Source organism: Zonotrichia leucophrys, chromosome 4, assembly GCF_028769735.1.
Source record: "Zonotrichia leucophrys gambelii isolate GWCS_2022_RI chromosome 4, RI_Zleu_2.0, whole genome shotgun sequence".
Classification (NCBI taxonomy): domain Eukaryota; kingdom Metazoa; phylum Chordata; class Aves; order Passeriformes; family Passerellidae; genus Zonotrichia; species Zonotrichia leucophrys.
Window position 1 is genome coordinate 66361709 of NC_088173.1, and position 13367 is coordinate 66375075.

At 46.4% G+C, this 13367-nt stretch overlaps 1 protein-coding gene across 2 annotated transcripts in view; it reads right to left on the minus strand.

Annotated features, from left to right (window-relative positions):
- Nucleotides 1–12297: 12297 nt before the first annotated feature.
- The window catches only part of POLR1A (RNA polymerase I subunit A), a 35766-nt gene continuing 34696 nt past the window's right edge, over nucleotides 12298–13367 (minus strand). For both annotated transcript variants that reach the window (XM_064711976.1, XM_064711977.1), the window contains one exon: nucleotides 12298–13236. In XM_064711976.1, coding sequence (XP_064568046.1) covers nucleotides 13136–13236 — 101 coding nt within the window. In that variant the 3' untranslated portion in view covers nucleotides 12298–13135. The remainder of the gene's footprint in view (nucleotides 13237–13367) is intronic.

The window sequence follows — 13367 nt, forward strand, 5'->3', positions numbered from 1 at the left end:
GTATGGCAATGGCATTTCTGAGTAGCTAAACCTGCCAGAAAGGTGATGAAGGTGATGGAAAAGAGAAGCTGTGAGGACCACTGGGCAGAAACTCTGGGGCTCTTCTCTCCCACACCAGCAGTCTGGATGAAGTCAGTGAAATAACAGGCTGCACTGAACCCTGGGGCAAGGCAAAATCAGAGGGGCAGGCTCAGAAAACCAGGAAAACCCCATGGCTGGCTACAAGGGTCTGTAGCATGGTCACATTCCCCAGAAACAGAAAGGGAGACCAAGGCAGTGCACCACAGCACAGAGGCATCCATCTTAAAGCTCATCTTCCCCCAGAGCTGTAGCAGTTTGGGAGCCAAAACCACTGAGCAAAGATGCAGTTCCTTGTGTTTCAACACTGTCAGTGGCAATGGCCAGAGACTGAGAAAAGATAAAATATTGAAACAACCTCGTGAATTAAAAGATTTGGGTTTTTTGTGGTGGGACTGCATTTGGCTTGGTTCAGGTGTGGCAGGAGCAGCTCCCTGACACCACTGTTGTGCAGATGATGTTGTGCAGTGTTATAAAATGGAAGCTCTTGTTGGTGTGCATTGGGTGAAATGATATTGCCCTGAAGCAGTCAATTGTGCCAGTATCAAACAGTTGTAAAATGCCACCATAAAATCAGCCTGATGTCTCCTCACCACGGCTTCAAACAGCCTCACACAACCAGCTCAGGCACAGGTCTAGTCAAAAATGTCCATAGCCCAGTATAACTTTCCAGCACTAAAAAACAGCAGGGTGAGGGTGATCCTTTCTGTGTTATTATTTCCCAGACCTTGGCCATAAGTGATGGAAAGATTTCCTGAAGGGGAGGCTGAGGTAACCAGGCCTGTGGGCCCCAGAGCTCCTGAGAGCCCTGCCCTCTATGAACTGGCCTAATCTCTTCTTAAACCCCTTCAGAATTTTCATCCCTCACAGATCTTGTGGCAAGGATTTCCTTGGTTTAATGGTTGCTGGGTGTGAAATGGTTTCCTTTTATGTGAGTAAAGCTGTTTCTTGCCAGGGTCCTGCAAAGGCAAAGCCTGTGGTGTCTGGGTGAGCCCTGGTGCTGCTGCTGGGGTGGAGGATGTTCAAACTGCAAGGATTGAGTTCCATGTGCTCAGCAGCTGTTAAAAATCTGTGTGGGAAAGGAATGGGAATTTGGGGAATCATTCACCTGACACTTGGGCCAAAGTGTGAATATGAGCTGCAGGGGAAGTGAGAGGTTGTTGCCATGGTGCACCCATCTGCCTCTGGCTGGGCATTTCATATCAAACCTGGAACTGGGGAGGGAAGCCAGAATATCCCAGGTCAAATTGTGCATGAGTTTTCAGGTGTTTGTTTCCCCACTGAATGCAGATGCACCAGAGAAGGAGCCTTTCCTTATAGATAGTCAATAATTAAACATTAACCCAAAACTGGTGATTTTGGATTCTCAGCCAAATAAGTGTTTGGGGAAAATACTGTGGGTGATTTTATCTCTCCTCTCTTGGTGGTTAGATCATCTTGTTCTCCCCACCCAGCCAAGCTTTCCAGCTGCAATGTTTAAACTTCATCGTGAATCACATTTTCCAAAGCTTTCCATCACTCAGATGTGTCTTTTCCAATGCAAAGCTCTGGTTTTCCATCCTTAGCAGAGCCAGAAAAGCCACAGCATTAGACTCTCCAAGGAAATTCCTCATTTGCCCCTTAGTCAAACTGATTTAAAGGCATCCACATGTGCAGTGCCATGAGGAAATCAGTCTCAGGTTCTTCACAATTGCTCATTCCCAGACTTGCAAAGGCACCATGAATAAACTCTCATATTGCAGTGTCAAAGCAATTGAGCTGACAGGTGTCCAGGCAAATTTCAAGATTATTTGCATAGAGTTATTGCTCTGCAAAGAAATCACTGTGGTTAACTTCTTCATTACTGGGAAGTCTTTTATTTATTTGTATTTATATGCATAATTGTATGCATGCTCAGAGCTGCACAGTTTGTTTAAAGCTGGATTGCTGGGTCTAATGTTTCTATTTTGATTTCCTCAGGAATATTATTTGCATCCCAGTCTTTCATGAAAAGTTGAAGGGATGCATCAAAACATATGTATATTGACATACATATATAAGCACACATACATACATTCAGACCATAGTTTGGAGATAACCTGTTGTGCTTTTGCTAACAAAAAGGAACCACATTGAGAATCTAAAAATAATTAATTTTAAAAAGAGGAAGGATCCATGAGAACACAGTGTCTCTTCTGAGCCATAACAAAGGGTTTGTGTCTCAGCTTAGGGGCAGGACTTTTAAAAATAGCACAGTGCAGTACAAATAGCCCATCATTGTCTCACTGTATTCCTAAGCCTGAGTGCAAGCTGCACTGCCTGGTGTTTCAGAGCTGGCTCCTGGCAGAATCCAACCATAAAGTGTCCCTGGAGAAATTCTCAGCTGCCTCCTACCTCTCGTACCTGCTCCCTGGAGCAAAACAAGGGAGCACAGCCTGATGGAGAGCAAGCAAACAGGCTGGAATAGGAAGGGGAAGCAAAGTGCTTGCAAAGCTCTGTGCAATTAGGGACTGCTCCTGAGGAGTGAGAGGAGCTTCAAAATCTGCCTGCTCATTTGGAATTTGTTGTCAGCTTTGCGTAGAAGATTTAATTGAATGACAAGGGGTAATGGTAATTGTTTTAAACTAAAAGGGGGTCAATTTGCATTAGATATAAGGAAGAAATTTTTTACAATGGCACAGGTTGCCAAGAAGGGTGGTGGATGCCCTATCCCCAGAAACATTCATGGCCAGGTGGGATAGGGCCCTGAGCAACCTGACCTAGTTGAGAATGTCCCTGCTCATTGTGGGGTTTGGACTAGGTAACCTTTAATGGTCCCTTCCAACCCAAATCTTTCCATGATTCTGGGATTCTTTTTCATGAGCTGTGCTGGGAAGGAGTTGGTTTTATTTAAAACTGTGGAGTGCCTGTCCAAGGGAGCGTGCCACACATGGGGACATCTCACAGCCACTGTGAGGGTGTGAGCAGCACTGGGGCACTGCTGTCCTGCACACACCTCCACAGAGGGGAACAACTGGGACTCTGCTGTCCTGCACACACCTCCACAGAGGGAAAGAGAAGCAGCAGCTCTGCTGCCCTCCTGCCCTTTGCTCTGCTCAGCTGGCACACACTGCTTGCAAAGCAAGCTGGTGGGTTTGGGCAGGCTCTGATCAACCCCCTGCTCACTGCTCACTGCAGCTGGGCTTAGCAGGCTGGAATCCTGCCTAAGACACAACTGAGAAAACATTTTTGAATAATATACATATATATGTATAAATAACTAATATATATATATATATATATATATAAAAAATACTGTCATTGAAAGGTTAACATAGATACTTGTATTAGGATCCAGACCAGCAGTGAGGAAATGGAAGCAGAAAGCCCTTTCTAAAGGTACTCTCCTGCCCTTCAGCTTCCCCTTCCTCCACCCATGTTGTGCCCCAACTCAGCACTGGCATTTAAGCCCTCCATTAAGCAAGTATCAAATCCTCATCACATCTTCCTTTTTTTTTTTCTTTTTCTTTTTTTAAAAGTTTGATTTGTCTTCAAAAACAGCCTCTGCAAGCCCTGTCCTGTCCCCAGTCCTGGCATGTTTTAGGCCTAGGAAGTGATTTCAGACAGCTCTGACAAAGGAGTGCAGGTTTGGGGGTTTATTTAGTGAAAAGTAGTGAGGGCCCTACCAGCAGCAGGACAATCAGCTGCACATCTGTGATATCCTCAGCCCAAAATGGGAGATGGGCACCATTGGAGGTGATGCCTGAGCCATGGCTAACGTGCTGAGAGGTGGTGGGAAGGATGGGGATGCAGCCAGAAATGTTTCAAGGGGGACACTGAAGAAGGTGCAGGGGCAGCAGGACTGAGGGTGATTGGGAATTCAGGGTGTCTCAGCCTTTGCTGACCCCTCTCTGGCTGATGCTGTGAGAGCTCTGTTGACTGCCAACCCTCTCTGATGTTATCAAGGCAAATTCCATGTATTGATTTGTCCCAGACAGTAAAACCTCACCTCTGGGTCTCACATTTTGTTCTAGAAAGTAATAATTAACTCTCTTGTATCACACTGGTACAAAGGCCTGGCCACTTTTTGAGGGCTGGGGGAGCCAGGCTCACCCAGCAGTGCAGGGGAGTTTGGAGAGGGTGGACATTGACCTTCCTCAGTACAATCAGCCAGCATTTGCCATTCACATCTTTAGCAGCAGATTTTCCAAGCAGGATAAAAGTAACCCTTCCCTGGGAAAGGCACTTCAGGCAGTTCCCACCAAGCCAGGAGAGTGGGGACAGGGTGGGTGCCTTAGGAAGGGTGGCAAAACCTCTTTGTAAAACTGTCAGCAGGAGGCTGTTGGCCTCAAAAGTGCTCAGCACACAGCCTACCTCATATACCCATGGCTACAAACCCACCTGATGGTTTGAGCTTTTGTGTTTTGAAAGCCTATGGTATCTGCATTTCCATTAAAAAGAGATTTTCTGGTTTGCCTATCAGAAACTCAGATCATCGGTTCTTCTGTTCATTCACCTGTGTCCTTTTCAATCTGCCAAGGCATTTACTACTATTAAATGAGTTATTTGCTTCTTTTCATTATTAATGATGCCAGATATTCATATTCTGAGCCTACCTGATACCATATTCCTTATTATGAGCCTACCTGATACAATATTCCTTAAAAGTAACATATTTGAATTTACTTTTGTTTTCTGCCTTTAATGATCTGGGTTCTTATGGTGAAGTCCTTTATGGTAACCATCTCAGTATGAAACTTCTTTAAAAAAAAATCCCAAATGTTTTCAAGGAGTTAAAACTCAGAGAGAATTCCCCCAACAGCACATGACATAAATTCATGACTGTTACCACCACAGGAGTCATCTAAACTGGGAAAAAATAGAAAAGGTCAAGGGTTGCACTCAGTGATCTTGGAGGTCTTTTCCAACCTAAATGATTCTATGATTCATCTTCTGAACATTTCCCTTAAAAGAATGCCCATGAATCCCAGGAGGATAAAATATTTTCCTCCCATGGCTTTGTAGGACTGTGTGGAATTAAACCCAGCCTCCAACTTGGAGTCACGGTCAGAGGGGCCCTGGCAAGCACAGACCCCAGGGCTGTGGTGTTGGGCTTGGCTGCAATGGATGGATCCCAGCCTGGCTTTACACTCCATGGCCTGACCAGGTGGATGTGCCATCAGTCATTCACTCCCCATGCAGGTCTCCCATTTCATCCCAAAATGAACGAGAGGACTCATTCTCATAAACAGCTTAGTGTGCAAACAGTTTGGCAGGACAGATGTTGGCAGGAAACAGCAAAAAGAAAAACCAAACCAATTTCAGTTCCTTGATTTTGCCACAAAGGAAGGGAGGGACAGGTTTCAGTGGGGAAGGCAGCAGTGACCTGTGCCCTCCCTGGCAGCAGCACAGGGCACGAGGCTCCCCCTGCACATGAATCACAGCCCTGCCATGGCCTTCTGGAGGGATTATCACCACCAAGCAAGGGCGAGGCTGTTGGGGAGCTGGGGTGCCAGGAATACAGCAGGGAAATGCAGTTAGGCTGGACATGGTGACATTTGACCTGGAGCTGTTTGTGCAGCCAAAGCCACACCTGTAAAACCTCTGCAAGTGGAAGGAAATGCTGAGAGAGAGACTCCAACAGCACTGCCTGGGCAGCACTTGGGGCCAACAGAGGGATCTGAAGGACTTGGTGGCCAAGAGTTGGGTCAGGGAGAGCCCTGTGGTGAAGGTAAAGGGATGGATCCTCTCTGTGCTCCCACCACATGCTCTGTGTCACCCAGCTGCTGCTGCCTGCTCAGCTGGAGCACATCCATGGGCATGATGTGTCTCTGATGGAGGAGGATGAGTTTGTCATGATCTGGCTGTAGCAGAGATAACTGAGCAGATCTGCAGCACGGTGGGTGGAGGTGTGGAAGCATCAGCACCTCAATGGAGCTGTTTCAGTAGCTCTTTCCTCCCCAGAGCTCTGCACCAGCCCCAGAACATGAGGCAAAGCCAAAAGCTCCTGCCTGAGCTTCAGTGTGCAAACCCAGGGCAGCACAGGGAATATTTCTGTGTCTGCTCTGGGGTGCCCTGACCCCCAGGGCAGCACTGACTCTGACCCTCATCCATGGAGAAAGTTTCCCAGACTTCAAGATAGACTGGAATCCACAAAAGTGTGAAATAGATTATAGAGAGCAGTGTGGGTGTGTCACTTGGTGAGAAATTGAGGGTTTGGGATTTTTAGTATCCTGTGGATGGCAGCAAGATGGAGGGCACAGGGTGTCATCCTGGGTTTCTTCTTCATGCTGCTTCTTCCTTCTTCTCCATGGGTTTGGGTGGCATTTTGTAATTGGGCAGAAAAGTCTGCATTGTGGGCTCTGTGGGATCAGTTATTGGGTTAAAAGGGAAAATAATCCAGGTGTCAGTTCTTAATTGGATAGTTTAGTATTACAAGACCTTGTAACAAGAGATTGTTGGCCATTTTGTGCCTTCAAAAGCTGCAGAACTCACAGCAGTGAGACTGTTTTACTGATAAGAAATAATAAACACCTGAGTCCGAACATGAGTTACTGTCTCAAGTGCCCAAAATCCAGACCCAGAGAAATGGATACTTCAGTTACTATAAAATGACATAAATTTGTCCCCAGTGCTGGTGTTTATGCAAAGAGGGGATGAAATGGGCCCTTCCTGCTACTGCTCCCCTTGGTGCCAGTCTGGGTCCGGCCTCAAACTCCTGCCTGAGCTTTGCAAAAGCAGCAATTCAGATTCTGCTGTCTATCCACTCCTGTAAAATCCACTTCTCTAGCTTAACCCAAAATTAAAGATCCATTAAATCACAGTTGATTTCTGTGGCAGGCTGAGGGCACTGCTCTGGTTTGTAGCTTTATTTACACTCAGGAGGCTGCTGGGGCTAAAATGCATCTCAAATTCTGCATCTTCCAGAAGTAACCCCAGCTCCCAGGCAGAACAAATTCAGTATAACAGAAAGCACACAACCCTGTATTGAAATGTTGCACAGAGCATTGATTTTTATTTTTTTTTAAGGGATTTTTCTGCAGAGCTGTTGTGCTGCCAGCATACAATTTGCTCTACTTGCCCTTTTGGTTTTAATGTGCCATTAATAATGCATCTCTGTATTTATTGCAGTTTGCATTACTGTTCCACTGTTACATCTTGATCACTCATTATTCTGTCTGCAGTGCCAGGCAGGGCTCCAAAACCCAAACAACAGCAGCAGTTTTACTGCAGAGCAAGCCATGAGCCCCAGCAGGCCCAGAGCAGCTCCACTGAGGGGGATCATTTATCTTCCCAAAGCTGGCAGGGCACACTGCCCCTGGGAAAACAGGAACAGCTCCACATCCTCTCCATCTCTGTGATCAGCCCTAGAGCTTTTCCAGGCCGGTCTGGACAGTCAGCTCTGTGGAGGGATCTAAGCCAGGAAAGTGTAAAACATCATTAATGAGCAGCTTGCCTAATCCTGGCTGTGTGGCATGCAGTGTAAGAGGAGCAGACTGTGGGATGGCTGTGACAGCTCAGCTCAGCAGTGCAGGCCTCATGGAGGATGCTCCAAGGATGCCTCCCTGATCGATTCTGCATTCTGGAAAATGCTGCTCAGCTGCTCTTTGCAGCCAGCAGGGCTCTGTAGCTACTGGGGTTTCCCACCCTTCATTTCCCACCCTTCATTTCCCACCCTACAGCCCTCTGAGCACCCCATTGCACCCCTGTGGGTCTCCAGCTCGGCATCCAGCATTGGATATCACAGCACTGGTGTTCAATCCCCACTGGGAGCATCTTCAGGCCTCCTCAATCCTGCATTGCTCTGTAAATCAGAGTTAATATAGAAAAGCAATGCTGAGGAGCTGGGGTTGCCTCACAGGGGAGTTACAGTGCTCACAGGGCTTCATTACTCTCTTTTCCCTGAGGACTTACCACCCCTGTCTTTCTCATCACAGGAAAATGCCCTGAACCCTGGAAAAGACCTGATTGCAGTACTGTTTTGAGGCAGGATTTCTCTCCACCCTTCTGCATGAGGCTGCACAAACACAAGGAGAAAGGTTTCTCTGGTCTTCCAAGAAAGCCCCAGCTTCCCCTTTCTTCTTCTGGGGATGGAGCTGACCTCCTTCTGCCCTTGTCCCTGTGAACAGCGTGTTATTTCCAGCAGCAGCCAGGAGTTGTGGAGCAAGAAAATGGCAATTTTCCTGTGCTGGTGGTTAGTGCTCTCACAGGCGGTTTGAAGCCCCTCAGGGCACTGCAGAGAGCCCAGAGCTGGGCTCCTGTGCCCTCAGTGACTGCCTGGGCTCACAGGCATGACCAGACACAGCTCACTGTCTGTGCCCTGGGTGCAATGTCAAAGAACTCCCCTTTGCTCTCTTTTAATTGTATTATCCACAAAACAAAGCAAAACTCAGGGGTTTTAGGTTGAAGCATCATCCCTGCTATAACAACAGCAAAGCAGAGCAGGGACTGCTGAGGCACAAAGCTCCTGCTGTCCCCTCTGGCTGAGGGTTGGCTGCCATGCAGGAAGCTGTGGGAAGCAGAGCTCATTCTCCCCCACCCCAAAGACCAAGAGTGCCACTTTCAGCTCCAAAACCTTCAGAACACTTTGTGGATCTCAGCCTTTAAAGGCAGTCCTCACAGATTCTCCCATCTGACCTCATCCCAGAGCAAGGTTTCTGTCCTGCCTTCCTCTGCCTGCTGCAGCCACGGCCTGGGGCACAGCCTGGTCCCCACAGGTCACCTTGTGGGCAGTGTCCCTGAGTGCCACATGCTCTCCTGTCGCAGACATTTCTTCATAGAAATCTTTTCTTTGGGATTTGTCCATCTTCTGGGAAGCAGAGCCCCAGAAAAAGAGTGTAAACAAATTGTTATTAGCTGCTGTGAAATGTGGCAGGGGTTCTTGTGATTGGCTCATCTTCTATGTGTACTATTAAGGGCCAATCACAGGAGCAACTCAGGGATAGATTCCCTGAACACAGAACTTTGTTATTCATTCTTTCTATTTTATTCTTAGCTTAGCAGCTCTCTGCAAGCTCTCTCTTTATTCTTTTTAGTATAGTTATAATGTATTATATATTATATATCAATAAATCAAACCTTCTAATCAAAAAACAAGATTCTCGTCCTTCTCTCACCCAGTGACCTCCTCAAGTCTCTGTAATACTCTCCCACTTGGCAAACTCCTCAGCACAGGAGGCTGCTTCCAGGTTCCAGCACTTACTGGCAAGCACCAAGGGGTTTGTGCAGAAGGGCTCTGAGTGATCCAAGATCTCTGGGAGCTGTGTTGTGGCCACTGCCTGGTTACTGACCTGCAACATGGGAACCAGTGACCTGGGAAAACAAACTTTCCTGCTCCCTGTCTTCTAATATTTAGCTTTGCTTTTTGAGATGAAAGGAGAACGAATTCCTATTTGTATTCATTCCCATTGCCCAATTTAGGAGTTTTTAATCATTTACTGAGAAAAACAAGCTTTCTATGATGATTGATTGGACTTGAACATAGCTTGCATTCCAACTCCTGAGCAAATAGAAGCTGATTCAGTGTTACCAAGACACTGAAAACATTTGTTATCTCTGTCTTGAAGGTAACAAATCTGCATCAGCAAGTGGGTGTGAACCACAGAATCGTTTGGGTTGGGAGGAACCTTAAAAATCATGTCATCCAACCTTTGCCATGGGCAGGGACCTCTTCCATCATCCCAGGTTGCTCAGAGCCCCATCCAGCCTGGCCTTGAGCATTTCCAGGGATGGGGCAGCCCCAGCTCCTCAGGACAGCCTGGCCCAGTGTGTCACCACCTTCACAGGGAATTTCTCCCTTATATTTAATGTAGATCTCGTTTAGTTTTTGCCCATGTAAAACATCCCTCTCCCTTATTTACAGCCCTGTTAAGTACTGCAAGGCTGCTGAGGGCTCCCCAAAGCTCCTCCAGCTCTCTCAGCCTGTGCTCACAGGCACATCTGTACAGCAGGAATAAACCCACAGCTGATGCCCTGCTTGCCAAAGCACATGGGACAGATGAGGATCACTGCCTCCTCTGTCTGGCTCAGTAACTCTGAGTTCTCCTAATTACAGCTTTCAAAAATCCTCTTCCCCAGCTTTCTTCATACACTCAGCAGCCCATCCCTGGAGTGCACATTCAAGCTTATGCCCTTTAGTTTTGCAGGCAGATTGATCACTGTTGCTAATGGACATAAAGAAGGGGAGACAATTTGGAAGCTGCTTTTTCTTCCCTCATTCCTCCTGTGTTTCCACAGCATTGGGATATTCTGCCACCCTGAAGTGCAGCAGACAGCCAAGAGAAGGGATGGTTCCCTTCTTCCAGCCTTTCCATCATGATCTCCTCCTCTACAAAATCTCATGTACTGCTCACTCTTTGGGGTCCTTTATGCCAAAAGTGACTCTCATTTGTCTGCTGCAAACAATCACAAAGCAGCAAGAGCCCCAGCCATTACTGCAGCCTTTTTCCACACTGTTTGGGGGTAGGTGGTTCACACTTCCTCAAAAAGCACTGTGCAGTGAGAGCAGTGAGTGCCAGGAGGAAAACAGACTTTTAAAACAAAAGATCCAAATGCAACAGAAGTTCTTGGGATGTGAAAAAAAGGTAAAGTTTCCTAACCACATGAAGCAGGAGTTTTTTCTGGCTGTTTTCTGCACACAGATGAATTCTAAGCAAACCCAAATTCCTTTCTCAGAAAGGGGAGTTGAGATGATCCCCAAGCCAATCTGCTCACACTTGAGCAGGGATTGAGAGCAATTGCTACCTCAGCTGCTTCTCCTTCACAGTATAAAATAAACCCATTTACATGCCAAAATACCTACCTTTCTCCAGCCTTGGAGATATGGCCTCTCATCTGAGGTGGTGTTTCTCCCCTATCACTTTTGTCCATGAACAGGGACAGCCACCCACTTCCTTTTTCTATCTAAGATGTATTTGAGACTTTCCTACAGAGCCAATTCTTTCAGTACAATCAGAATCAGGTTTTGGATCCTGGTCTGTGCCAATATTTCAGTACAATCAGAATTGGAGTTTGGATCCTGGTCTATACCAATATTTCAGTACAATCAGAATCAGGTTTTGGATCCTGATCTATACCAATATTTCAGTACAATCAGAATTGGGTTTTGGATCGTGGTCTATGCCAATATTTTGTCAGGAGACTTTCCTACAATGCCAATCAGTACAATCAGAATCAGGTTTTGGATCCTGGTCTATACCAATATTTCAGTACCATCAGAATTGGGTTTTGGACCCTGGTCTATATCAATATTTCAATACAATCAGAATCAGGTTTTGGATCCTGGTCTATGCCAATATATCAGTACAATCAGAATCAGGTTTTGGATCCTGGTCTATGCCAATATTTTAAAGGCAACTCAACACTGAAAGGGAAAATTGGATCATCCTGCCACAGCCTGAGCTCATTTTCCAAGTGGCTCCAGCTAAAGAATCATCAGTTACTGGGAGCAGCACTGAGGAACCACTTCATTGAATGAAGTGGTTTAGTTATTTAGTGATTTAGTAATTTAGATCAAACTGTTCTGAGCACCAGGGGATGCCACCTCTCCAGACAGGAAATGTGGCATAGATTCTCTTCACTGCAGGACTCTGAACATGTTTTGTGGATCCCTCAACAGTCTGTACCAGTACAGATGTAACCTGGAAGTAAAAGCCTTTTTGTACAATGTTTGTTCTTTCCCATCTCTTTGCTAAACTGTACCCAACTGAAATCTCTCCTGATTCTTTGCTGAATGATGTTTTTGACAACCACCAAGCAGGTGCTAAGACTGGAGAAAGACACAAGGAAATCTTTCCCAGGGATTGCCAAGTGAAACCGGACACTGGCTGAGTTAATGCATTTGTTGAGCTTCAGTGCTGCTGCAGGACAGGTGACACAGCTCTAAGGGGCTGAGGCACAGCAGAGCCAGCCAAGGGACTGCACAGAGGCTCTTTCACAATCCCAAATCAGCATGGCCCACTCTCTGATCTGATCCCTGCAGTGCAGCCCCCTGGAGGTGGCTTTGCTCTGCTCTGGCACTCCCACTGGTGCACAGGTACCAGTGAGAACAAGCAGGCGCTGAGATCTGTTAGAAAACCTGCTCACTGCCATCTGGACAAACTCCAGAGAGCTTTAGCTCTCTGCATCCTGATTAAAATGGAATAGATAAATGAGTTTGATTTCTGAGGAGTGGCAAACAGCCTTGGGCCACATGATTTTAACAGCAGAATCAAAAGTGAACTCCCCTTGGTAACACAACCACATAACATGGCATTCAGAATATTTCTTTGCAATTTCTTTTATTAAATATCCTCTGTGATACAGAATACTTAGGCAAAAATAGTTTACAATCTCTGTTTTGGTGATTCTTTCATGAGTCTTTCGCATAGTCACTTCTACAGCAGCTCATGTTGGCATTTAAGGAATAAATCTTTAGCAAAAATCAAATCTCTCACTGTGTGAGATCTATTCTACCCAAAGAAGTTAAAAGAGCATTGGAAAAACTGTGAAAACTCTGAATTCCACTCTTCAGCTAAAAGAAGTTTAAGAACTGTGTCACAGACACATTCTTCTTAATAAATGAAGCAGCAGAATAGGAAAATGCATCCTCTGAAGTTTAAACAAGCTCGTGTCAGTGCACCCCAGGGCAGCAAAAGCAGAGGAAATGCCTCGAGCACAAAGCTCCACTGCAGTGCTGAGGTTCAGCACAGCAGTGCCCAGCTCCACCTGCCAGTCTGGAATGTCATTTCCAGCACTGGAAATCTGTCATGGTAATGACCAATGGCCACTGGCACTGCCCACCCTGACGGGATTCTGCCCCACACAAGTCAGACACCATAAACAGATTCTGCTTTCACTTCTGCTGCCAGAACAGCTGCACAGCCTGAGACCCAGACTGACTCCTGCACTTTATTCTTTTCTATGTAAACAACCTCAATTTTTTTACATTGATGAACTGTAAATAAGTGTTCCTTTGGATCAAAATGCTCATTAAATAGATAAGGCTCATTGGGTATCCAGATAAAGAAACCTGTTGGCACAGGGAAGGCATCTGGAGACACAGCACATGCAGTTCTCGTGATGAACATTTCAAGCAGATCCTGCAGTTCCCACCAGAGCTCTATGTCAGGGGCTGCTTGAGGTCAAACAAGCCAGTCCCTCCTTTGACAACCTTCCCAACCACCAGGCAGGCCGAAGGGGAGCGCAGCTCATCGTGGGCACCTGCAACACAACCCAAACAAAATCCTGTCAGGAGCCTCCCAAGGCTTCTCCAAGGTCAGTGCTGGAAAGAAATCGTTTTGGTTCAGAAAGGTTCTGCCACCTGCTGTTCACACTGAATTGGGATTTCTGGG